The sequence below is a fragment of the Lutjanus erythropterus genome, chromosome 7, assembly GCF_056507025.1.
Source record: "Lutjanus erythropterus isolate fLutEry1 chromosome 7, fLutEry1.hap2, whole genome shotgun sequence".
Taxonomy (NCBI): domain Eukaryota; kingdom Metazoa; phylum Chordata; class Actinopteri; order Lutjaniformes; family Lutjanidae; genus Lutjanus; species Lutjanus erythropterus.
The window spans coordinates 29,525,484-29,551,657 of NC_139323.1; the positions used below are offsets into that span (position 1 = coordinate 29,525,484).

Here is a 26,174-nt window from a genome sequence, read left to right on the forward strand (position 1 = left end):
ACAAAGTGCTCATTCTCTCGGTAGAGGTCTTGGACTACACATTTAGAATGGTTTCTTTAATAATTTATCCAGGCTTCTTCCAGGAAGCAACGCTATCTGGCCACATGCTGGATCGATGGAGATCAAAAGACAGTGTTTGGTCCTAAATGCAATCCTATCCTGAAGCGGCACCAGCAAGGTTATTTTAGTGCCAAGCCCCGTGGCTGACTGGCTGGCTGGCTGGTCTGTTTAAAGGGTAACAAAGAGGTTAGGGTTTGAAATTTGTCATTCAGACTATCACCTAAAACATGTTGAACAAGGCATCTGTGCTACCTCTAACCCGATTGTACAGCTCACACTCTCAGTACACATCTATTTGACCCACTGCTTTGTATAACATGTTAAAAAAAAAAGTAAAATAGCTACTTTTAAGCAAAATGTTATTCATAGATTTGGATTTTTTTGGGTTTGCAAGGAAGCATTTCTTGAGTCATTGGTTTTGATCAACTACCTCATTAAGTCCCTGCAGATAAATTATAGTTATTTGCTGCTGTGAGAGAGTAAAAATCTTACTTATTGCATCATTAAGGTTCATTTGAGTTTTGCATGTTGTGACATTCTGTCAGCTAAAGGAGCTTCAACTGTTGGGATATTCACAAACTGCCCTCATACAAGTTTCTGCTTATGACAGCATCTCTTTTGGAGTTATCATTTTCACACACATAATAGTTGTGTTTAGTCTTGGATGCAATATTTAAGGACGTCTATTGTCATCAGCATAGTGTGTGTGTGTGGTGGTGTGTGTGTGCATGTGTGTGTTTTGACACCGCAGAGACACCTGTTCCAGTCTGTAATTCAGCAGTGATGGGGACGGCGCAGGGCTTTGACACGCTCCGTCGACATGACAGCTCAGACAGCATGGATGTTAATCTCTTCTAACTGCTCCCAGCCTAATTAAATCTTCCAGGGCAGCACACATGTGCAGACACATGTACACACACACACTCACACACTCACACACACACACACAAATACACATGTTCTAAATTGGTCCTGGTTGTGTGTAAGTTTTAACGATCTGGAGAATTGGCCCCACAGCAGTTTGTTTGATTCTAATTCTATGAAATGTGTACATATCTGTGTGTGTGTGTGTGTGTGTGTGTGTGTGTGTGTGTGTGTGTGTGTGTGTGTGTGTGTGTGTGTGTGTGTGAGAGAGAGAGAGAGAGAGTGAGAGAGAGAGAGAAATACAGAGAGAATCAGAATCACGTTTATTGGTCGAGCATGCTCACAAACAGAAATGTTTTTTCATTAATTCACAATATAGTAATGCAGCACTTATGCAGAACAGCAACATCGTTGTTCTTTTACTTCATTTCACGTATAAACAAATATTGCAGTATAAAGAGAGAGAGAGAAAGTCTGCGTAGTGAGGAGGTGGGGTGGATGGATAGGTCAAACAAACCCAGGAGGCCGGGGTTTGTGTCAACGTTAAGTAAAGTTTTAAGTTACATAACATTACGTGCATCATGTGAGTTGCGTCATGTGACTTACTTCACTTACATCACATCACATGACATGGCGTATGTAATATAATATATTTGTAAGTGATGCTTGGATGGGCCACATGTACACTTAAATTAACCACCTGCCGCCGCACCCAAATCTATTAGTTACTCCAATGTACAGACCCACACCTCTGCCCGTCCCTGCAGGCTATATTACCTTGTAAATCATGTTGAACAGTGCAACCTTTCCATGTGATTTCTTTATTCTGTGTCATCGTTGGCATGTTGTGGTAGTGAAGTCCAGTCTGTGACAGGCATGTGTAGGCCGGCCTGGATGATGTTGCTGGTGTGGCGTCTTCTTGTTGTTTCTTCCTCTTCATTGTTTTTGCTTCTTGGTGTTGAATCAAAGAAGTTTGGTGTGCTTGCTACCATTGGAGACGGCCCTGATGGCGTCTTCCCATGTTACAGGGTTGATGTTAAAGGACTAGCTTGCAGGCACCCTTACAGCAAAGCTGTTGGCGGCCAGCTTGCCTTTTGCCCAATGACAGGTCCAGATGACAGTCAGTGGAGGTGTCGCTGCCTCAAATATCACTGGACATTTAAGCAGCAAAATTTAAAAATGGAAGTTATAAACTTGGCAGGACGGGTAAAACTCTCCAAAAGGAAATTATTAAATATATATTCTGCCTGCACCTCTCCCAGCTATATTTCCTTTTAAATGATGTCAAACAGTGTGAGTTTTCTAGGTGATTTCTTTATTGTGTGTTGTATTGATGTATTAGTGTTTTCTTTAATGGTTTAGTTTAATGATTAGAGAAGCTTTCAGTTTAATTTCCATGAATGCATTAATGTCAGTGCAGCAAAGCTAAAAATTATAGTTCTAAACTTCACCAGACTGAGGAAACTCTGCTGCTGGACCTCATGCATAAATGCGCACACAACATCTCTCTCACTGGGGAGTGACCCAGACTGCTCAATCCATGAATTAACCACTGCCCCAAAGTTCTAGCTGTGGTCTGTGCATCACTAATACTTATTTCAACCAAATCCACAATCTATTCCTAAACCTAACCAAGTTTTTTTTTTGGAACTCTGGTCATTTCAAACGTGTTAAAAAAGCTTTCTGTCAGTGACTAAAGGGTACCTTGTGCATCATTATGAGACACTGAAGGACGTGACACATACGTTTGTATTTTATGACCTGGGATGAGAATGAATTGAAAGCGCCTATAAATCCTGTTGCTCTATGATGGCTACAAGTATTTAATCTACTGAAAGCACAGGACCAAACAGCTGTAGATGGTGTTTTGGTCAAATTTGGCCAATTACAAGTCAGAACAAACTATGTTTGGACTAGATGGGAAAAAAAGCAAATCAAAGAGGCAAAACTCATCATACATGAAAGGGATTTGGTGATTTTTTTTAAATAATCGATTAATCGGCCAATTATTTTCTCAATTAAACGATTAATAGTTGTTTGTCTAAAAAATGTCATGATGAAAAATGTCAGTTTCCCAAAGCCCAGGATGACGTCCTCAAATGTTTTGTTTTGCTCACAACCCAATGATATTCAAAATACTATCATCAAGGAGTACAGAAACCAGAAATATTCACAATTATGAAGCTGCAATCATAGAATTTTGACTTTTCTTCTTAAAAAGTAAACAGAGTAATTGATTGTCAAAATAGTTGGTAATCAACTTTTTAATAGATTAATTGATTAATTGTTGTAGCTCTAAATTGTAGTCCCTTCATGCTACGCTCACATGCAAAAAATATACAGAAAATTACATTTAGAGGAATAGGATCAAATATAAAATGAAATAACAATATATACAGTTATTTATTTACACATGTACTGTACTTATACACGTATACACCCAGGAAATAATTCTGTGGTGCATTTTTTTGAACTAATCAGGTTGAATGTGGGCTGGACCTTTTACGAGGAGCAGCCAGTCCAAGCTGGGTTAACATGACTTGTGCCTGTCCCTGCTCTACCTCTGTCCTCCCACGGTGGTCACACAAACCGCAGTGGTGAGTCCAGCTGCACTGACTTGGTGGTCAGAAGATGCTGTTTACATTGTTGATTGGCTCAAGGTCTGCAACGCATTTAGAAATATATATATTTGGGTGTGTGGTTGAAGGAAACTGCGTTGTGCTTAGAAACAGACAATGTTAACATAGATATATGAACAATTCTCTAGAAAGCAATAGTTGTGAGTTTCCGGGATGAAAAACTCATGCAGGAAACACTACAAACTCTTACTACACCAGGCAGCAGATATTCTTCTAAAGGAATTCTACATCAGTCTTGTATCTTGAAAGTTTTATACACATCTTCCCATGCTCTGTGCTTGTTAGTGAATTGTCCGGGGTTTTCCTGCCTTGTTTTTAAGTTTGTCAGAGTTCCTCTTGTCTTGTAGGTTAAAGACTGACTTTGTGATCTGATGTTTTTTAATCTGTTTAGCTTCAATGAAATCAGAGAGCCACAGGGGGAGACGGAGACTTCTACATGTGCCTTCCTCCCTACCTACCAGCCCACCTGTCTGTGTCCTCTACATCTGTCCACTTAGAGCCCAGTTTATTTCCCTCAGTAACTTTCCATCTCCCGCCCAGTTTTGTCAGTGTTGTGTAATTATCTTCTGTCTCTTTGTGTCAGCCCCTGCTGTATGTCTCTATCTGCCTACAGTACCTTTTTCTCTGCTTGACTGTCTCCCTCCCTTGTATTGTGCATCATTCTGCCTGCGATTCAGCCTTCTTTTTCCTCACCGTGCCTGTGTCTCTGTCATCTGTCCAGTCTCAGCTCCCTCTGAGTTAAACAGGCCGAACAAATAGATTACAAACAGTGGGCAGAGTGAAGCTAAGGAGGAAGACAATCTGAATTTGTTGTGGATAAAGAATGAGGAAGGAGGCTGTGCAGTCAAAGAAAGCCAGTGGAGTCAGAGTAAGGCTGTATTTGCCTGAGGGGAAAAGGCTGAAAAGTAGCTCTCGCAACAGATGTGCGGGGCAGTAAAGTGTAATTGAAATGCCAGCAGCAATGGTCTTATCTCCCTGCTACAGGAGCCTGCTGCCAGTCTCAACATCAGTTAGATGTCATTTTACCTAAGTCTGAATCAGCTTGCCACAATCCGCAATCCCCATTCCTCTGATGCTAGGCAGGAGAAAAAGGGAGAAATGGATGAGGGGGAGGGAAGGGAGAAAGAAAAGGAGGGTGGGGAGTCTGTAATAGGATTTCAGTAGCACCCAGTTAACTTCCACCACCTGGACTAAGTTGGTAATTTGATATGCCCCATCAATAGGATTCATTTACCTCACCGCAGTATTACCATCGCCATTCATTTGACTTTTTTTAAAAAATATATTTATTCATTTCTCTCTCCACATATTCCTGATCCTAATCATGCATACCGGAGGTGGGAGGGAAGGAGGGGCAGTTCCACAATATTTTAGCTATAAGAATAAAAAGTCCTTGGTCTAGAGGAGGTGGAAAGCCAGACACCACGGCTGTCCTCTGCGCTTCAGGCAAAGCTTAATGTTTTGGGCCAGGCAGCATCCCTCTGGGGAGAGCCGTAATGTCCTCCCAGATTAGAGGCTGGCACTCCTCGGAGCTGCTGCCTTTTATCAGGAACTTTGTTACTGCAACATGGGATCATCTGCGGTACATTAAAGCTGCCTTATCTCCTCGCTGTAATGTTAATGTGTCGTGATTTTGTGTGTTGTCGGTCTTATCCTTGGCGGTAGTGGCAACTTTTACCTCTCCTTGAGCTTCTTCTGCAGTTTGGGGGTTTATATTTTACAGCCACTATTAAGTCACATGAGAGGGAAATAAGTCAATTTGTGGCTTTAAAATGATATATACACTTTAGTGCTTTCTTTGTTAGGCCACTTTGTAAAAATATGTCCTTTATTATTTCAAAAGTTCACATTAGCTGAGATTTTACTACTGTGACCAAATATTGAATGTGCCCTGTGGTTTTTCTTGTTAACAATCAGTTACGTTTACATTGAGTGTGACTTATCCGAAGGCATTCTGTGAATCCTTTAGACCTGACAAACATATTTAATGCCTTTTCTTCCTCACAGAACACTTACTCATCAGAATTTTTTGAACATTTTAAAACTTTGATTTGACATTCATGTTTGCTAGCTCACAGTTTTTTTCTCCTCTGGCTTTGTTGGTGAATTGCTGCATTTCTTTGCACATTATCACAGCCAACTGTTGCCCAGAGTGATAGTGTGAAACCAACCCATTCATAAAAGCATTGCTCCATAAAGTAGTGGTCAAAAACTCCACTGGGTTTTATTTTTTGGAGGCTGTACTGTGGCTGTGTTAAACCACTTTAGTGCTTCTAACTACTATGACCATATATCAAAGATGTGTTTACATTTGTTGACTCACCTTAAGGCATTCTGTGTGTCCTTAATATAAGACAGATGTAGTTAATGCCCTTTTCTTCATAAGACAATTGCAAAGCAAAGTTTGATGCAGGAATGTGTATGCAGTTGCTCATGTGCTTGTGCGCCATGAAAACAAAAGGAAGAAAACAGTGCTCCCTAGTGCTATCAGTGGTCAAAAATTTTACTGGATTTTAATTTTTTGTGTCTTTATCATGACCCCAATGTTTGTTTGTCTTTCAGAGAGTCATTTTCAATGTGGTCAACTTCTCCAAGACCAAGAGTCTGTACAGAGATGGCATGTCCCCTGTAGTCAAGTCTACCAGCAGGTCAAAATGGTAAGTGTGCAATAACAACAAGGCGCCAATTTTACTGGCATCATTTTAAAGGACCAGTGTGTAATATTGAGCAACATGTCACAGTGATTTGCAGCTTGCAAATACCTCATCTCACTCTCCCTTTTTAAGCATGTGGGAGAAATTCCCTCCATTCTTGGTTACTTTAGAAGGTGGAGGTGCAACATAGTGAACTCCATGGAGGAGACCTGCACTCTCTGTAGATATAAAAGGCTCATTATAAGGTAAAAAAAAAAAGATAATATTATATTCCATTTCTGTCATATTCTGCAGATAAACCCTTGTAAATGTTACACACTGGACCTTTAAAGGTGAATGTTTTGTACTTTACATTGCATGCTGTATGGGAATGTGATTTAATTTATAAAATCCTAGTCCACATTATGGTCCCTAGAATACTAGCAGAGTATTTGAAGTCTTTCTGCAACTTTGAAAAACTTTTCTTCTCTGCCTAACAGTACACACTCCCATTCCCTTACACACACACTTTCTCTCTCATACACACACACCCCCTAAAGACTGATACTTTAGATTTCCAGAGTGGATGCGTCTGGGCGCATTAGCATGTGATCCATTGGTTGCCAGTATGACGGCTGTCTGATGTAATAACGCTTGACTGATGGATGCAGAGATATGTGTGTGTGTGTGAGTGTGTGTGTGTGTGTGTGTGAACGAATAGGTGTGGCAGGAGGGAATGGGGCTGGTGCAGTGGGGTAGGGCGCTGCGTCTGCCAAGCAGGCTGGTGTATCCAGTGGGGCGAGGAGGGAGAACAGGGTAGTGTGATGAAGTGTTGCCGTCCAAGAGGAGCCCTGACATCTGTCATCAGTTGATGGAGGGCATCCGCCGAAAAGCCAGGCATCTGCCACCCTGAGCTGTCTGCGTCTGCTAGCCTAGCACCCGCACCGACCGTACCGTAGCATCGCGGTCGCAGGCTAATGGGAAGAGACAATGGGCACGACACCGTAGACAGGAAAGATGAACTGCTGTCGACGATACAGCGCAGTGTAACATGATGCAGCTCAGCTCGGCTGCCTCACTCTCTCTGTTTTGGCTCCGTGGTGGAGTTGCAACTTTCCACTTACACTCTTAGAAGTAAGAGTTCCAAAAGGGTTCTCCCATATAGGGCTGAAGTTCTACCCAGAGACATTTGCTTCTCAGGAGCCTTTTTTTGAATGAAGGGTTCATAAAGAGTTCTTTATACGACTAGGTGTTACATTAATTTCATCCAAATTTTCATTCAACGAACCAGTTCATCAAGAATTCTTTGTATCATATTGTGAAATGGTTATTGGTAAAACCCCCTGGGTGGGTTCTAGATAAAAAAAAAATCTTGGAATATAAAAGCCCCTGGCTGAGTTCTTGTTAGCGGCAGAGGAAGGTGGAAAGGTTCTGGATAGATTGCCAGAGAGGGTTCTAAGTGGAACCATTATACCATAGAAGGGCTCACTGTAGAAACTCGCATAGGGGATTCAGGGTGAAAATTTTCACAGATGGTTCTAGGTACCCTTTATGTTGGGTTCTAGGTTAAACTCTTCCTCTTTTGTGCCTGTGAAGATATGACTTGTTCAGGGTTCCAGCCACTATTATTGTCTCATCCTGCCAACTATTTATTTACAGTGAAGCTGGCGATTGCTTGCTTTAAAATTGGTGTTATTTCTCAGGTGAGTGTAGTAACACTATCAGTTAAGTTACTGAGTAGACAATGGCGTAAAGCAAAGTTATAACCCCCCTGTCTTCAATCCTATAAGTGGTCATTTTCCTGACATTTTGTGTCAGGTAATTATTGTCCCAGGTTATAAAAAATGCCACTTCCTGAGTAGTCTTGACACCTCATTTGACATAATCTTGAGTGTCTGAGGTGTTAATCTGAGCTTGTTGGGTCATTTAGGTCCCAAAGCTTTTCTTAATACGCTAATCATGCAACCCTGGCCATGTTTATGTTTCAATAAGCTCTCATAAATAGGTATTTAAGTGACAGACACAGCAGGAGGTAATGTTGCCGAGGCCCGGCTCCAATTACCTCCCCAGGCTAATACTGTTTTAACCGCTCCTCTCAGCGCTGTGCCATCTAAGAGGCACCATGTCTCATGCACTCGTAGGGCCATTTTCATCTGTCTGGAGCTTCCAAGACCGCAGCTGACATTGTTTGTGTCCCCACAAAGTGGTCAAGATGCTTTTAACACAACCTCCTCTATTTGACTTTCCATGAGCACAACAAAGCACAGACAGCTCCTAAAGTAGCAATCTTCTTTTTGACAGTTACAGATATGGAATAAATAAAAAGGCAGAGCGTGGAGAGCTTCGCCTGTCTGATCCAAACTCACCCAGGACAGGATAAAGAAGGTACAGAGAGGGGGAGAGATAGAAAACCAGAGAGAGGGAGAGAAACAGACAGAAAGAGGGTGTAGGAGGAAAAACACAAAGTACAAGAAAGAGAGATTACTGAGACAGGTAGACAGGGAGGAGAAAACGAGAGAGAGTGAGCGGGGGAAGATTGCTCCCCCACCACCCACCACCCCACGCCTGTATTTATCAAAAGAATCGTCAGTATTAGCCCAGGAGTTGAAGCCTTTATCTCCCCGTGCAGGTGCCTTATGTCCCGGGGCCCCAGCATCAGTTGGTGCTGGGGGCTGCAGGGCTTGGCTGGCCTCGCCTAAGCTGGGCATCTCAGTGAGAGACAACTGGCAGATTACAGTCCTGCAGGACGTTCACCGCTACAGGTGGAAGGATCTGTCCTCTATCCCTTCATCCGTCCCTTTTTTCCTACCATCCCTCTCTCCATGATTCCTCTAGCCTGGAGACATCAGAGCTGACAGAGGCCCGGATTTACTTTCATCTGGCATTTAAACACAGCTACAGGTTACCTGTTTGATAAGTAATGAATGATGGATAAACTAATTAAAAAGGACTGCATTGCTTTTGAAGTATGTGACAGATTAACAAGGGATTTTATTCTGTAAGCACACAGAATCCTAACAAGTTTGTCACACATGAGATATTTCATGCGTCAAATATGTACATGCTTTGTAATACAGATTACAGTATGTGGAGCTTCATTGATTTGGTTGTTGGTTTGTGTTATGAACATCATTAAAAGTAGCAAAATAACTATTTATTTGTTATGGACTTCACAGTTAACATCCTCATGGAGCTACATCTATGTTATTGAGAAGCTGCGGCTAAAATAAGATTTTCCCTAGTTTGGTATTAGAGAGGATAATCCTAACTAACTAAAACAATCCTTTCTCACTTATTTCATCCTATACTAGTTTATCTCAGGTTAGGAAATTCTACATACTCAATTCAACATCTCTAATCAATTTTTATGTCTGTTACCAAGCAATCAACACTACTTTTTTTTCATCTCACTGAGCTAAACAACTTTGTAATGTTGTTTTTTTTAATCATTGAAACAAACTAAAACCTACAAAAAATTGAGCAAAAACAACAATGGATAATTGATTTAAAGACAGATTGGTTAGGGACCTTTCAAAATTTAAGAGAGAGATCCAATGGAGGAAAACAGTGGAGGGTCATGCTTATTTAATTTTAGTCCAAGAGAGGGTACACTGTTTTCAGTTTAAGTCCTGGGGACGGTCATCCAAAACTTTTGAATTGATCAATTTAAAAAAAGAAAGAAAACTCTTTGTTAGCATATTTCAGCATGAGCCTGACCCTGCTTCAGTCTGAGCCCAATATGTTTCTGGACAAGCTTCCCTATATGTTATATAGGACAGATGGCAATAGAAATAAAAATGCAGACAGCCTATTTTCCCCTTATTCTAAATGGAGTCATTCCACCATTTTAATGTTCTTCATTTATGAAAATGGCTCTTTAAAAATAACGACAAAAGTGAGTTATCTACATGCAACATGTCTGAGGACAGAAGATTTACACTCTCACTCTCGCACTCTTATACACGGTTATCTGAGGAGAGTTAGTTACAGGAGGTTTAGATTTAGGGAAGTTACAGTGTTTGTGTAATACACATGTACATACACACGTCTTTAGTCAGGGTAGGAACATTGACCTAGGAACTGTTCATGTGTAATGCCTCTATTCCTATATCAGGTCCTAACCCCAATTACCATGGTTACTAAATAGTTAAGCTAGGATCTGTGAGTTAGGATGCTTCTATAATACAGTCCCTGCTGAATAAAAGCAAACCTGTTTCTTCTTGCAAACATTAGCATCATATTCATTACTCACAGTGAGTTCCAAAAATATTACATCCTCTAAATTAAATTGGCTCTAGTTATTGCTAATTGACTTTAAGTTCAAAGTGAAAAAATGCCAATGAAGTGAGAAAAGGAGTGAGAGTGTTTATGAGACAGTGGAAAGAGAGGAAACCATATTTTCTTGTACTCGTCTGTCGAAGACAACAACCCCCTTGGTGGCACTAGGTGCCAACCACACTCCCTGCGGCCTGCTCGATGTTAGACTGCTAGAGCAAAGAATTGCCCAGCATCCTTATTTTCCGAGATAAGCTAATTAGAAAGTCAGAGAGCGTGGTGTAATGCAGCTGTTGGAGGCCGGAATGCCGTGGGGTGGGGTAATGGCCAGGATGGCTGCATGAGACTGATTGCATCAACCAACAGATGCTTCATACGGAGTCCCGTGTGGAGCAGAGAGGGCACAGTTTGACGGCAGAAGATAGTTTCCAACGCTGCACGTTAGGTCAGCATCTAACAATTACTTTCATTATCAATTAATCCCAAGATAATTTTCTGAATTAGTCATTTGTGCAGTCAATAAAAAATGTTCAAAGATAGTGAAGTTCACTGAGCCCAAGGTGATATCCTCAAATGTCTTTTGTCCAAAAAAAAAAAAAAAAGAAGCCAAAAGCAAAATATAGTCAGTTTGCAATTACATTAAATAGAAAAAACAGCAGATTTCCATATTTAGAAACCTGGAACTGGAGAATTTTTAATTTCTTTTTAAAATATTAACTGATTGATGTTTGTGTTCATAAACTAACTGACTCACTGTTTCAGCTCTCCTACACGTCTGATTTAAAATACATTAAAACAAACTATCCTGTCTGTGCAGCAATAAGACCATTATGTAATTAAGTGACTTCACAGCGACACATAAAAGACGATTCAAACACAGTTTACATGTAATTCTAACATTATTGTTACTCTAACCTGACAATGTAAGATACTTGTCTTTACATAATATCTATCTCATTAGATCTGTGATGTATAATATAATGGAAATGTTCTGATATGTGGTGTCTCTTTTAATTAACTTTCCACTTCTTCGTCAGTCAGTAGGTGTGTGGATAAAAATAGCTACACCTCTAACTGAGCTAACAGATGAACAGTCAGAGTTGGAGGAAATGGGTTGCCAAACATTGCCTCTAAAGTTAGAACCAGCCAACCTTGATCAAGGGTAAATGCTTTTTCCTCCCCCTTTTTTATGGGAGGCAACAAAAAACAGAGGAGTGCCTTTCAAGCAGTTCTGCTCAGGTGCAAGTCAGTCAGTCCGGGCAGGCAGGCAGACAGACAGTCAGTCAGTCAATCAGTCAGTCGGGGCAATTTTGCTTTTCTACCAAAATCCTTCCTGTAAGCGTGTGATGCAACAGCATAGTGAAATTCTATTTGGAGATGTCTGCCTCTCCATCGGGGTGCGTGTTAGCAGTAATTGTTCTGTCAATCAGCACAGCTCCAGCCTGCCTGCTTCCCCTGCCACTTGTTAAGCCCTGGCAGAGGGCGAGGGGTGAGGAGAGGTGAGGCAGGGTGAGGGAAAGAGAAAGGATACCTCCACCGCCCTGTGTGTCTCTCCTTACTCACCTTTGTCTGTTTTTACAGTGTTTTCTCCTGAAAACTCAACTTACTGTCTGTTTGTCCTCAACCTTTTTACTTATTTTCCCAGTTTTTATATCTTGCTTTGTTCTGATTCTCCTGACTTTACGTCTTTCTCTGTATTTTTTTCTCTTACATGAATTATGTGAATTGTCATCCTGGTATTTCTTCTTTTTCCATGTAGTCAGTGTTATACCTTAATGAATGTGTTGCTGAAAGTCAGAAAGCATGTAAAAATGGTTCCGACATTTCAATGCTGTTATGTCCTATTATAGGCATAACATTTTTAAGGGACTTAGAGCGATTTGTAGAACATAAGACATTTTTTTAATTTCTGGTGATTGAAGAGAAGGAGGATGGGTTGAATGTACTTTGGATTATGTGCATGTGCTTATTCTTTGAGGAGAACATTACCATTTTCAGTCCCATCCCTCCAGTTTGGCTTTCTTTTTCTTTTTGTTTTCTCTTAGTTTGGAGAAGCTAGCTAACACAGGCTATCTAAATGTGCTAGCTAAGCTAGCAAACACCTGACAATTATGCTGTTTTGTAACATTAAAGACTGATGTGAGTGAAGTGTAACCATGGTACTCGAAGTGCATATGTGCTGTGTTATGACAGAAACTGCTGTGAAAGCCTTAAGCAAGGAGACAACCTAAGAGGCTTTATGCAGCGCTTCAAACTGAACCCCTTAGCTTAGGGAAATATTTTGCTCGAGGGCAAAACTAAGTTTGAAAACCGCTCTCATTTCATCAATACGAATCTTTGTATATTTAGTGTATTTATATTATAAAGTTCTTTTTATTAAAAAGAATTTGACACAAATCAGAAAAATAACAGAAAATGACCAAAACAGCAGACACATATTGCACATAGGTCTCGCAGTATGAAGAAAATTGTACTTGTCAGCCTTTAAAAAAAAAAAAAAACTCCTGAGCCGTGCTGTCTTGGGTCCGAATGCAGTGAGTGTGTGACGGTAGTGAGGGAGATGGTCTCTCTCTTGAGGACAGAGTGTCAGGCAGCAAATTGAAGACAGACAGACTGTAAAGGTTGTGCGAGAACTACTGCAGACTTCCACTCTGACTCCTTCCTTCGTTCAGCGAGTCCGCTCTCCCCTCTTCCCTCGCCGCTGAGCCACTTTGTCCAATTAACCATGTGCCATGCCTTTTAATAATAGACCTTTTAATTGTCGACAAATGAAGAGTGATGTAAAATAGCTAATAGCTTATGCTAATTATTAGGGGAATTGAACGCTTGTTAATTAAGGGCAAACAGGACAAGGACCGGCGCGGGTAATTTGAGCAATAAAACCCGGACTAACGAATCATTTCCAAACAGACTCGCTTCATAAAAACATCAAGCGACCCCCAGTTTGCTGCCCCCATCCCAGCGTTAACAACTACCACCATATCCACTGACCTGAATCACACACACAGACACACATGTACACGGTCACACACATGTAAGTATACACAGAGGAAATATAAACAGAAAAGTCCTGGTTTCCTACATAAGACAAGACAAATCACAACTATATAGTGTCTTTAGAATGTAATAACAAAGATTATTTGCTCGAACAAGAGTCTCAGTGGTATGATACAACGTCTGAGATGCTTGTTTAGTATTAAAACACAGTGTATTGAAATAAATAAATTCCCTGTGTAGTTGTTGACTTATATTGCAACCAATTCATGTTGATATTTAGTGTCTCACCTATTTCCCTCTTTGCTCATCTCCCTTTGGTCATACTCGTTACACTCTTAGAAATAAAGGTGCTAACTGGAACTGTATAGGGTTCTTCAACTTGTCCCCATAGGAAACACCTTTTTGGTTCCCTTTATAAAGGTTCTACCTGGAGTCCTTTCAGGGGGTTCTTCTTACAACCCAACATAAACGGTTACTCCTAGAACAATCTGTGAAATGTTCCACTGACACCCCTTCTACAGAGAACATATCTATGAAATGGTTACACCCAGAGCCTTTCCACCTTCTAAGACTGCCAGCAAGGACCCACCCAGCGGGTTCTATCAAGAACCCTTTCATATTACAAGGGTTTTATCTAGAACCCACCAAAAGCCATTTTCTACCCAGTTTTGAGCGGAACCATTGTAAACAACAAAGGGTATGCAATGCACAACGACCTGTAGAATATGACATGCTGACTTTGTTCCTAAGGAAAGCCTGCTTTTTGGAACCACCTTTGGGGCCAGTTCCATGTTTGTGGAAAAGGCCTATATGAGAGGATCTACAGAAAACCCATCTATGATGTAATGGTTCCACCCAGAACCCGCTCTGGGGATTCTTCCGAGAATCCTTTTACATTTCAAGGGGTTCCTCTAGAACCCACTCAGGGCGATTTAAATATACCCTTTTCAGGGTTTCACCTATAACCCTCTTGTCTTCAGACGGTTCAGCAAAAACACTAATTATATTCTATAGATGAGGTAGAAACACAAGAAAAACATCAAAATAAATTTGTTAAAAGATTTGTTTTTCTGTATCTGGAATCCACTAACACTCATGCCTTCAACAATCCTTAAAGAGTTCTTTCTTCCTAAGGGTTCTTTGGATGAAAATCGTTCTTAATGGAATCCTTAGTCTTACAAAGAACCCTTGATTAACCTTTTTTCACAAAAGGAGTTTTCAGAAACAAATGGTTCTTGGTAGAACCCCAGCCCTTCAGGAAGAACTATTTTGGAACCCTTATTTCTAAGAGTGTAGACTCGAGGCTAAAGGAAAGAAATGGATTGTCAGCCATGGCTTTACACATCCACTGTCTTCCTCCAGAGACCAGAGTAGCTTTACTGCCTTTTCACATCCATGTTTCTCAATTTCACGATGTTTTACTGTAACATAATCTTTATTACACCTATACCGTGCCTGAGGCCTGTATCTCTGCGTGGTTGCGTGTGTTTAATTTAAAACAGAGACTGTGTTCTGTGCTGTTTCCTCGCTCTCGAGCCCATTTTGAAGTGGGAACCGTAGCAATCATCCGACAGACAGTCTATGGGTTTCATATAAGATTCTTAGATTAAAAAAATGTTATATATGATGTTCCCTCTCCGTCAACATTGTCTGTGCGATAAGGGAGATGGACAAAATCTTTTAATAAAAACCAAGCGCAGGAGAAAGTGAGAGACACACAGGCACAAGCACACACACCTAATTATCTGTCACCAGTTCGACCGCCGAGAGGAAATGGAGTGATGTATGAATCTGAGCGAATATTTGGAGGAAGAAAAAGAGAATACCTGATGTACTGTAGCTGTGAAAGTGATTTGGTAACTCAAGCCAAAATCTGGAGTGGTGTGTTCATCTTCCGGGGCAATTACTTTCCCTTTCCACCTCACTCCAGTTGTCTTTAAAGACTTGAAAGAGGAAAAGTGATCACAAAGCTCTGTTTTATTAGATGAAATGGCACCTCTCCCCATTTCCACTTTTCTGTTCCATCTGGGAGTCTTTATTCATCTGGGTTGGACAAACTGGAGGGGGAGTCAGAGGAAAGAGAGAATGAGAGAGAGAGAGAGAGAGAGAGAGAGAGAGAGAGAAGCGCCAATCAGAACAATCAACAGCACGTGCAGCTTCCTTGTTCACAGAAACTCATTAGCATGCTGCCAAAGGAAGTGAAAGAGGATTATGTGGGAGAAATAATGGGACAAAACGTAACAAATAGATTAATAATCTTCTAGATGAGGATAAGGATGTGTGTGTGCGTGTGCTGCATTTGTGCACAATAGCACGTGTTTGCGCACAGTTTCCTGCGGAGAAAAGGGTGGCAGAAAAGGAGAAAAAGCGAGGGTATTGCGACAGAGAAGCAACTTGCTTCTGGCTCTCCATTCAACCCACAAATGACTTACCTGGACAGTTTTATGTTTGCCTGGAGGAGAATTAAAAAGGCACTTCATTTCCCCTTTTACAGGCTGGGTACGCATGTCAGCGCAACCCTCCCTGAAAGCGCTCTAATCTAAATGCTTTTGTCAGGGGAGATTTGGTAGATTGCAGCAGGCAGAGGTACAAATTGGTTGTGTCATCTTATAATGAACTAGGTGAGGCGTTGCAGTTTTTCTGCAGCCAGCAGTCCCCTGATTACTGTACTGTAAGTCAGCGGCTGCTTTTAGTATTGTAGGCGGAAGACCTCACCTTCACCCCTCTTTGTTCAGGCAGCCTGATCTCATGAACACTGCAAAATGTTTTGTCGTCGCGAGCCCAGCGTGCCACAAAGACAAATTCTTCGGTAGCTGGTCCTTAAGTATTTTTATACACCTGGGCTCCTTGCCCCATGCTGGATTTACATTGCATATATAAAAAAGCCAGGCCTGCGTGCTGTACAGAATACTGCAATGGGGTTTTGGGTGTTGATGCTTGGCTATAGGCTATTTGAAGCTTATTGGGTGTGCTCAGCACGATGGCGAGTTGACCCCGTGACTCCAACTAAAGGATTATGGGTATCTCAGCGATTCCACAAAGCCATGCTGTCAGGTGTTTACGGGACATATTAGGACGCTCTGTAGGACTGGTTGATATCTGCATTCTGCCCAAGACAGGAGTCTGTGTGTGTGTGTGTGTGTGTGTGTGTGTGTGTGTGTGTGTGTGTGTGTGTGTGTGTGTGTGTGTGTGTGTGTCAGACATGGTAATGAATTCAGATGGCTCAGCTCAAGTCAACAGTGATGTGGCTCAGGTTCCAGCTCTGCAGATGCTTCAGCACGGTCAGTATCTGTGGCTGGCAGGCCCACAAAACTGTTCTCCTCCTCCTTCTGAAAATGGATCCTTGAAGAAATCCTCCTCGTCTCCTAATTGCATTCACCTCTTCTCAGTGACTTTCTTGGTCTCCTCTCATTGACACATAAACTTTCTCTGTGTAGATACACGTCAGCATGAGGCAAACAAGAGTCAAAAACACACAACCTCCATTAGCTCTCAACAGTACTTTGTCTTAGCTCGCTGTCATTTTAGCATCTCCCACATCTCTCTCTCTCTGTGCTTTCACCGTGTGTTTTGTGTGTGTCAGGGCGCTTTCATGGATGTGTTGCTTGTATGATTGTATTGAAATTGGTCTCCTCTCTGTGCTGCTTGAATGCATCTGGGTGTCAGAGATGTGAGCGGTGAAATGGAGTGTGAAGTTCGGGGGATTTGATTGTCTGAAAACTCACGACTGTGATTTAATTACGAGAGCAGAGTTAAAGTTACAAGGGGAAAAGATGTCGAGAAGAAAGAGAAAAAAAAATGAAGAAAGATTACTATGATTGCTATGCTAGCCCAGTCGACTATCCATGGAATATACATCCTACTATAACATCAAACACACAGTTATGAATTGGTGCTCATTGCACTAATGCTTGCATAAAAGGCTATCATGTTATTGTTTATCCAATGTTTTTATACAGCCCCAACTGCCATACGAAAATTTTCCACATAGGTTATCCATCAATCAACACCTCATCACAATATCTAATATTTTTAATCCTGCCTGTCTTACTAAATTGTTTTCATAATTACATTGTGGTAATTTACAACCCCAACTCCAAAAATGTTGTGATGTTGTGTAGAACGTAAATAAAAACAGAATGCAATGATTTGCACTTCATTTTTTGACGTGTATTCAGTAGTTTAGAGTACAGTGACAAGATATTTCATGTTTAAACTGTTAAACTTTATTGTTTTTGTAAATATACACACTGTATTTAATGCCTGCAGCACATTCCAAAAAAGTTCGGACTGAAAGTGAACAAAAAGTGAAGGTTGTGGAATGCTAAAAAACCACCCACCTGTTTGGAACATTCAAAAGGTAATTTGTAACAGGTAGAACAGTTGTATCATGATTGTGGATTAAAGCTACAGTCAGTAGAAAGCCTGAAAACAGTTGATTTTTGAGTCTCATCTGAGTTTGGCTTCGTTTTCTGTGTCCTGAGCCCCTCCCAATAGACGAGCAACACGCCCTTCATGAGCATAAGCAACAGTTTACTGAGGTTATTGTGTGGGAGCACAGACTGACAGACATCAGCTGTATGTAATAAAACAGACACCTGAGAACAGAAAACACAGACAGAGGAGACAAACTTCATTTAAAAACATAAAGATTCAGAGTGAAGATACAAAAGTACTGAGAGCTGAACATAAAGGGCCTTTTAAAAAAGTCTTTCTTTAAGAAGGTTTACAAGCAAACATGAAGATAAATCCACTTTTTAATCCCAAAGTTTTAAATAAACTCTGAGCTCTCATCTGGCTGGTCAGCACATCTGTAATTATTCTGTGAATCACTGCTACAGAAGGGCTGAGAGGCAGGACGCTCTCCTCTGGCCAGTCCGCGACTCCATGATTTCTTCATTGTTGCTGCAGAAGGTTGAAACCTCGGCAAAGCTCTGTGATACACGTAAATGAACACAACTGAAGGTGAAAGTAACCAAGGAACTGACAAACTCCTGGGTTGAGGATGTTGCTCATTAGGCTCTTTTCTCTTTATATAATGCCTTTTTATAGCTACTTTTTCTGCAGTAGTTTCTGTCATTGACTCAGAGTCTCACCAAAGGAACGTGCACACGCAGGTGCACTAGGAGGAGGAGTCCCCCAGGTCCTAAAAGACCTGTTATTGGTTTACGTCTACCGTCACAGGACAGATTCTCTAAATGCTGAAAACAGAGCCATAGAGGAGGTGCAGAAGTCTAGTTCTCTCTCAGAACACCAGATTTACAATTTTGCTGAAAGTTTTTTATAAAATTATTTCTCAGTTATACCAAAACAATGTTGCCTACTGGAGCTTTAAAGGAGCATCCTCAAAAGGCTCAGTCGTTCATAAGCAAGCATGGGGTGAAGTTCAGCACTATGCAGAAAACTGCATGGACAAATAGTTCAACAGTTGGAGAACAAACTTTGTCAGTACAAAACTGCAAGCAATGGAGGGATTTCACCATCTAAAATCCACAATATCATTAAAAGATTTAGAGAAATCTCTTCGTGTATAGGGCAGGGCTGAAAACCAACATTGAATGTCTGTGACCTTTGACCCCTCAGGCAGCACTGCATTAAAAATGCACAAAACCGTACAAAGGATCCTACATGGTCTTGAGAACACTTTGGAAAGCTGTCAGTAAACACGGTTTGTCGCTGCATCTACAAATGCCAGTTAAGACTCTACCATGCAAAGTGAAAACCATTATCAACAACATCCACAAACGCCGTGGACTTCTCTGGGCACGAGCTCGTCTGAGATGTGCTGACACAAAAATTCAAATTGTTCTCAGGAATCATTGACATTGTAACCTCTAGGCTAAACAATAAGTCTGCCTCTGGTGTTTCTTCAGTTCACATTCGGGTACTATACTGGCCTGTCCTCAGTCCAGACCTGTCTCCCCATTATGAGAACATAAAATATGACATCAGAGACCCCAAACTGTAGAGCTCCTGAAGTCGTATATCAAGCAAGAATAAAAAAGATTTTCACTTTCAAAACTTCAACAATTACTGTCCTCAGTTTCCAAACACTTACTCAGTGTTGTTGAAAGAAAGGGTGAGAGTGTCTATTTAGAAAAAGCAATGAAGTTAATGAGTTTGAACATTAAATATCTTGTCTTTGTACTGTATGCAATTGAATAGTGTGTAGCAGTTATAGTGTATTGCAAGAAATGGAATGGAACATGTCAGTGAAGATTTTACTCATACATTCAGTGTTAACATTTTTGTCACTTGCCAGGTACGTTAATTAACAACAACACTTCGGCATTATGTTACTACAAAACATTAAGTTTCCCTTAAAACGTATTTGCCATTGCAAATTAGTTGCGTATAAATATAATTTCTAGGAGACGGGGTTGATATTTTAGCATCAATCCAGCTGTAGCCTTTGTGATGACAGAGTTGTTTGTTGTGGTGATGTTTTCAGTCGTTTCCCCAATAATTCAAATCATCTGAGCGAGCCCACAGTTGAATTGTCAGTCTCTCAGTCTATTCGTAAAATGGCCATTTAAAAAAAAAAAAAAATCTGCCTGCATCACTGTCCACCACACAATACAGGATAAAAGCTTAAGCTGACAGCACAAACCACAGTGCACCGGCTAAGCTATTGTTTTCCTATAGAGAGAGCGTGAAGCCACCCAACCAGGCGGTGTGTGTGTTTGTGTGTGTTTTTGCCTGGGTGGCCCTGGGTGTGTGCACGGCATGTGCGCACGGCTTCCTCTGTGAATGTGTGCATCTGTTTGTACTCGCTTGTGTTTGTGTTTGTCAGCATGTTTGTTGACGACACTGTAGGACATCAGGGTGGGATTGCTCTGAATGTGAGGAAACAGCTCATCTGAATATAGATGGGTCCCATCTGGAGGCGGTTGGCTTTGGCCCTTCATAATTTTGTAAGCAGCTAAGCATCTGGGGCCCGCTAATGAAACTAAAGGCACAGGAAAAGGCCCTGGGCTACCGCAGGCTGCGTATAGCTGTCAGGAATGGAGGGAGTTGAGGGGGGTAGGGATGAGGAAGAGTGAAGGAATGGATGGAGGGAGACACGGGCCAGGAGGAAAGAGTGTGCTGAGAATATCAGAGGTCTTAAAGAGACCTAGATGACTCCTTTGAGAGAACAGGCAAGAAAGCCAAGTAGGCCATTAGAAAACTGAGCCATAAAATGAAGACAGTGGTGTCTTTATTGTGGCCCATTAACTTGGATGTTCATGCGGAGATAGCTGCACTATGTGCCACTGTAATGAGCAATATAACGATGCCACAGCATAGAATGATGCACTGTTAAAAAACACTCTGGTTAAGTAGAATTATGTTAACTACTAGCATCAGCTTTTGAGAGCAGACCCTAATAGCTTACCTGAATTTTGTATCTGGCCTACATGTAAATCCCCGCGGGGTCTTCTTTCATCTGTCACCTTTTGTCAGTTTTTTTTTCTTGTCGTCTGCATGAAACAGGAGAAAATGGAGGAGATAGGTTTTCATCTTCTTTAAGTGGCCATATTATGGTAATTTTCAAGCTCATACTTTTATTTTGGGCACCTCGAGCACCTCTGTTCACCCTCTGTTTGAAACATTTTAACATCTGTCTGCCTAAGCCCAGGTCAGACCCGAGATTGACAACAAGACAAAAACTTTTTAGAACATTGCAGGGAGAAGTTGCAGTGGTGTGAACTGGCCCGTCTTGACTCTCGACTCAAGCCAGCTGATGGCATCACCTGCAAGTCAGCTTGTCAAGTCGCCAGTGACTGGTTTGGGAAAATAAGGCAGGTCACTTGTTTCAACAGCCAGTCAGCTCGTAGCAAAACCAGCAACAAATTGTCAGTAATGGCAGAGTTTTGGACAAAGAAAAGATCATCTTATCAATTTGTTTGAGGAATAGAGATGTCTATAGGACACAAGGCTTTAGGCCACACTCAGACACTCAGGTGTGGGGTGGTGTGCGGGGATGTTTATTTATGCTGAGAACATAACCGCTGTCAAAAAAATCTGAAAATAACATTTTATTTCCCTGACTCACCGGCATTCTGCTAGTGCGCCCTTACCATATCCAGTCTCTACCTTGATCACCGACAGCTGCACACACTCTCTCTCTTTCTCCCTTTGCTCAACCATACTCCCTATGCACAAGCCTTTCATATTTTCACTGTTTAATCAATACTAGAATTGCAACTGTAGCAAATAACTCACTATCACTGTGCTCATTGAAGTTTTAAGATGCTACAAATTATATCCAGCAACAAAAAAAAGCCTGAGTAGCCAGCAGTTAGGGTTAAAGTACAGAGAGTCATTGTGATGGAAATGATATCACGTCTACTTGTATTGGTATAAACTGCCAGTTTTTCAGAATGTTGCAAACCGGCACACTGCAAATTTTAACTCATCTCATTGCGAGTCTTTGGTCTGAACTGAGCTTTAAGGCCCCAAACCCATTCAAAATTACTTTCCAAACTAGTTGACCATAATGCAAATGTGTTAGATAGTGATGTCACTAAGTAACAGAACAAAGGCTGGATTACAAACGAGGGGTTTCAGGCTGGTCAGAAGGAGTATTTTCTGGAGTGAGTAATTTCCTTTTGCAAGGACTTTGGTCTTTGTGACTTTGCAGACCTGTTACATGAATAAAAAGATATGTAAGAAAAACCCCAAAAGCATGATATGGCCACTTAAAAAAAATGAATGAAGGAAATTGTACACATTGTTGGATTTTTCCATACTATGTTTCTTGGCACAAGATAGTCCTGTATAGCCTGAAGTTTTTATTTCCCACACATGCTCCCACTGCTTGCTTGCCTTCCCTCCAATAACACAGATGACCCTGAGCAACTATACTGTCCATGGTGGCTACTGCTCATGGTTTGCTTAGGGAATGGAAAGCCATAGGCCCTTTTCTTAAACTTTATTATTATAGCTCCTTTATGCCTCCCTCAGCCTGATTTCCCAGTGGAAATGAAATGAAAAAGCAATTGGTTCTCCTTTTTATTACTGTCATCTTTGTTTTCTGTCCCAGAGAGTAAGATTGCCTGATCTCAGAGAGTTGCACTTTTACCCCCCATCTGAAGTCACGGGGAAGAAAAACAATAACAGGGAAAATAACAATCAGCATCATAAAAAAATGACCTGTCAAAACGAGCGTGTCTGAAACTGGAGGGCCGCCAGCGTGCCGACACCCACCAGTTGTTTATGACGGGATGAGTCAGTCAGAGTCTGACGGTGGCCTTCACTATCTGCCAACTCCCACAGTCCAGGAAAAGATGTTTTAGAGGAGATTAGGATCACAGACAGTAAGGGGAGGAGGGATGTGGAGAGAGGAGGAGGCAGAGGTGTGAGGGGGAGGGAGAAGGGTTGTAGGTGAGAAAGGCAAATGGAGGAGAGGGGACGGCTGCAAAAAAAAGTGGGGATTAAAGGACAGAGGAGGAGGTGGAGGGGAGGAGGAAGGAGGAGAGGACTCCCCCGAGGTTCCTACTAACCCCACGGAGACATGCTGACGGGGGATCAGACTCCTCATGCACAGCGCCTCAAATCATTTATTCATCGGCTTCATTAAGAGAGAATTACAAGGCTGCTTAAGGACCCCCAGGTCACTCACTGTTCTCAGTCATCGCTATTCTTAATGAAAGCCTCCAGTGTGTCCTAACTGTCAGCTGTTTATGGGTGGTAATATTGTGGATTTTGAGGAACAATTACCGTCATACAAAGACAGTCTTTTAAAATATATGCCACTATAGATCGCTGAATATATGCCCTGAAATGTAATTTGTAATGTATTCTGTTAGATTACTCGAGTAACATATTGTAATTACTTTGGAGTACTTTAAATACATCTTGCTGATAGTACAAACAGCAACACAAGAGAGATACTAAATATCAGATCAGACATTCAGTTAGAAGCTACAAAAGTACTGAGAGCTGAACATACTTTTAAAATCGTTTTTCTCTCTGCTCTTCTGCTCACATGAGATGAGTCTCGTCTTCCCAGCGTTCCATCAGAAAAAGAAAGGCAAATATGTCTACTTTAAAAAAAAAAAACAGCATGAATGCACTAATATTTGTGTAAAAACGGTATGAATGTAGTTATCACAGTTGGGAATATACTACATCCTCTGTCATTAACGTTAGACCCTCATTAGCATGACATAGGACACTAGCATGACAAAAAAACAAAAAAAAAATTCCTCATGGTGCTTCAATTAAATTAGATGTGGAGTCTTTTGATGTTGAAAGCAGCTTGGTAGGTGACATTGCACAGTAATGTTATAGCCTTCTTGACTATGTGTGTAGTAAAATGCACTTTATATTTCCATGCCAAAAATGTATTCCTGACAGTGTCCTGGCTGTGCACTTTTAAATAACCTGTTTGTGGGAAATGCTTGCCTCCTAGATATTAAATCTGAAGACAGTAACTGTATTCAGAATGCCACCATTTTAAACTGTAACAAAGTACAGCTACTCAAATTTTGTATTTTAAATATGTAATGTATGTAACTTTATTTTGACTCAGTCATACTCCACTGTGTTGTTGTTTCCTTTTACAGTGTAATATTATATATATATATATGTATATATATATATATATATATATATATATATATATATATATATATATATATATCTCAGTGCAGTAGCAGATGTATACAGTAGCACTACTAATCAAATGTAATGACTCAGAATGATTTATGCAGATTTTGTGTTATTCTCATAATGAATGCTTGTGATTTTGAAATAGCAGACAGTAACCTTCATTAACAGCCAGTGTCAGTCTCTACAGTATCGCCTGCCTATCTCATCTAACTTGAGTTAGCAGACAGAACAGCACAACAGTGATTGTCCTCTGGACCTTCACACGTGTAATTATAACCGAGGAAGATAATTAAAGAGGCGGAGAGGAAGACAGATCTCGTCATTTAGTGAACAATGGCGTCCAATCTACTCATGTGTATTCTACTTCCTGAATTATCAGCTGACATGTCGGTGCAATCAGCCAGAAAGCTCCCTGCTCAGTTTGAAAGCCATGAATGTCAACACACAAACCTCTAATCTAGTTAAAATCCACAAGTTGATGACACCTGAATATGCATGGAGCAAATGGCAGGATTCATGTTGTTGTTATCTCTCATAAATCTCACCTCCTGATCATCAGTCAGCCTGTCAAAGAGAACTGTGATTGAAATGTCTCTCATTTATTTGTGAAAATAATATATAATATGCCAAGCTAGAATTACTTTTTCTGGTTGGTTTGTGTTTCGTACTTAATGAGGATCTAAATAAACAGTTTCATCATTATGTGGTTGAAATAAAACGCTGTGATATGTGTAGTTCCTTTAATTGGAGTATCTTTGCTCTCAAGTGGAATAAAAACACCTGAAGTGTTACATGGCCCATGCAGGCAGCCACACTGGGTAAACTTAAAATATATACTGTCGGTACAATAGAAAAGTGTTTCCGCAACAACATCCTTTCAGACAGTTTTGAAGGTATATCATCATAAACCAAATAAAAAATGATGGCATCAGATGAAAAGTTAAGGGATCATTATTACAGTTAATCCCAGTGGGAAAATAAATGCCTGTACCAAATTTCATGGTAATGTATCCAATAGTTGTGGAGACATTTCACTCTAAAAGCCAGGGGATCATCAAAGTTATAAGGATTTATAGTCTAGGAATCATTCAATGTCTGTATAATATTTCCTGCAAATCCATTAAATATTTGTTAGGATATCCCAATCTTATTTCAACAGTTAAATCTCTTTAAACATTTCAGATGGAGTTCTGTTAAAAGCTTACCTTTTCCTGAGAGGAAACATCTTCGAAACTAATCATGAAAGAATATTTACAAGAAGCAGTAATCTCTGGGCTGTGGGTGCTGGGCATGGGCTCGTAGTGGAGAAAGAGATGGAGGCAGAGATGCAGAGTCTATAGAGTCAAGGCATAGGGACTCAGTGATGCATTCTGTTCAGCCGGCTGTAAAAATGAATGAATATATAAATAGAAATGTTTTTTGATGCATTCAGTTGGCAGGTCGGAGTTCAAATTTGTTATGATTTTTTGATGTGGGACTGGGATTTAAATATTGAAATTCACACACACTCAGTGACTACTCTTGTGGGAATTTGCACTTAAGACCCCCGCCTCCGTCTCTCCTTGAGGACATGTGACGTCACATCCACCGGTCTACCTCTGGTCTGATACTGGGCTGGAGGCTGGTGTTAAAGTTGACTTTGCATTTGATCAGCACTTTAAATATCTATACATTAACTGTGTTTGCCACAACAGTGTCTTAATATGTCTGCTTTTGTGTGTTTGTCATTGCAGACCAGTGTACACAATATTTGGAAGTGTTTGAATATGTGTGTCTGGTCAGTGCACACATGCAGGTATGGGCCAGACATATGTGGCTGTGCAAGTACAAATAATATTAGCATCCATACAAATTTCACTGTGCGTCTGTGTGTGTGCATGTGTGTTTTTGTTTGTATGGAGTGGGTCTTCACTCAGTCTGGCACCTTCCCAGCTCCCCTGGCCAGACCAGCAGCTGGCAGACAGAGATTGCCCACTCATCAAGCCACTTTATCACCGGGCCCACAGAGTTCAAGGGGGCTGTCAGAGACCAAGCTGAGGAGCCTCCTCACTCCTTTAATACCAGCGCACTCTTACACCACTGGTGTCGAGTGGCCAAACTTGGCCAGTTA

At 41.0% G+C, this 26,174-nt stretch overlaps 1 protein-coding gene across 3 annotated transcripts in view; it reads left to right on the forward strand.

Moving 5' to 3' along the window:
• Positions 1 to 26,174, forward strand: part of agbl4 (AGBL carboxypeptidase 4) — a 543,878-nt gene that overhangs the window by 313,923 nt on the left and 203,781 nt on the right. For all 3 annotated transcript variants that reach the window (XM_084722272.1, XM_084722271.1, XM_084722273.1), the window contains one exon: positions 6,126 to 6,220. In XM_084722272.1, the coding sequence (XP_084578398.1) occupies positions 6,126 to 6,220 (95 nt within the window). The remainder of the gene's footprint in view (positions 1 to 6,125; positions 6,221 to 26,174) is intronic.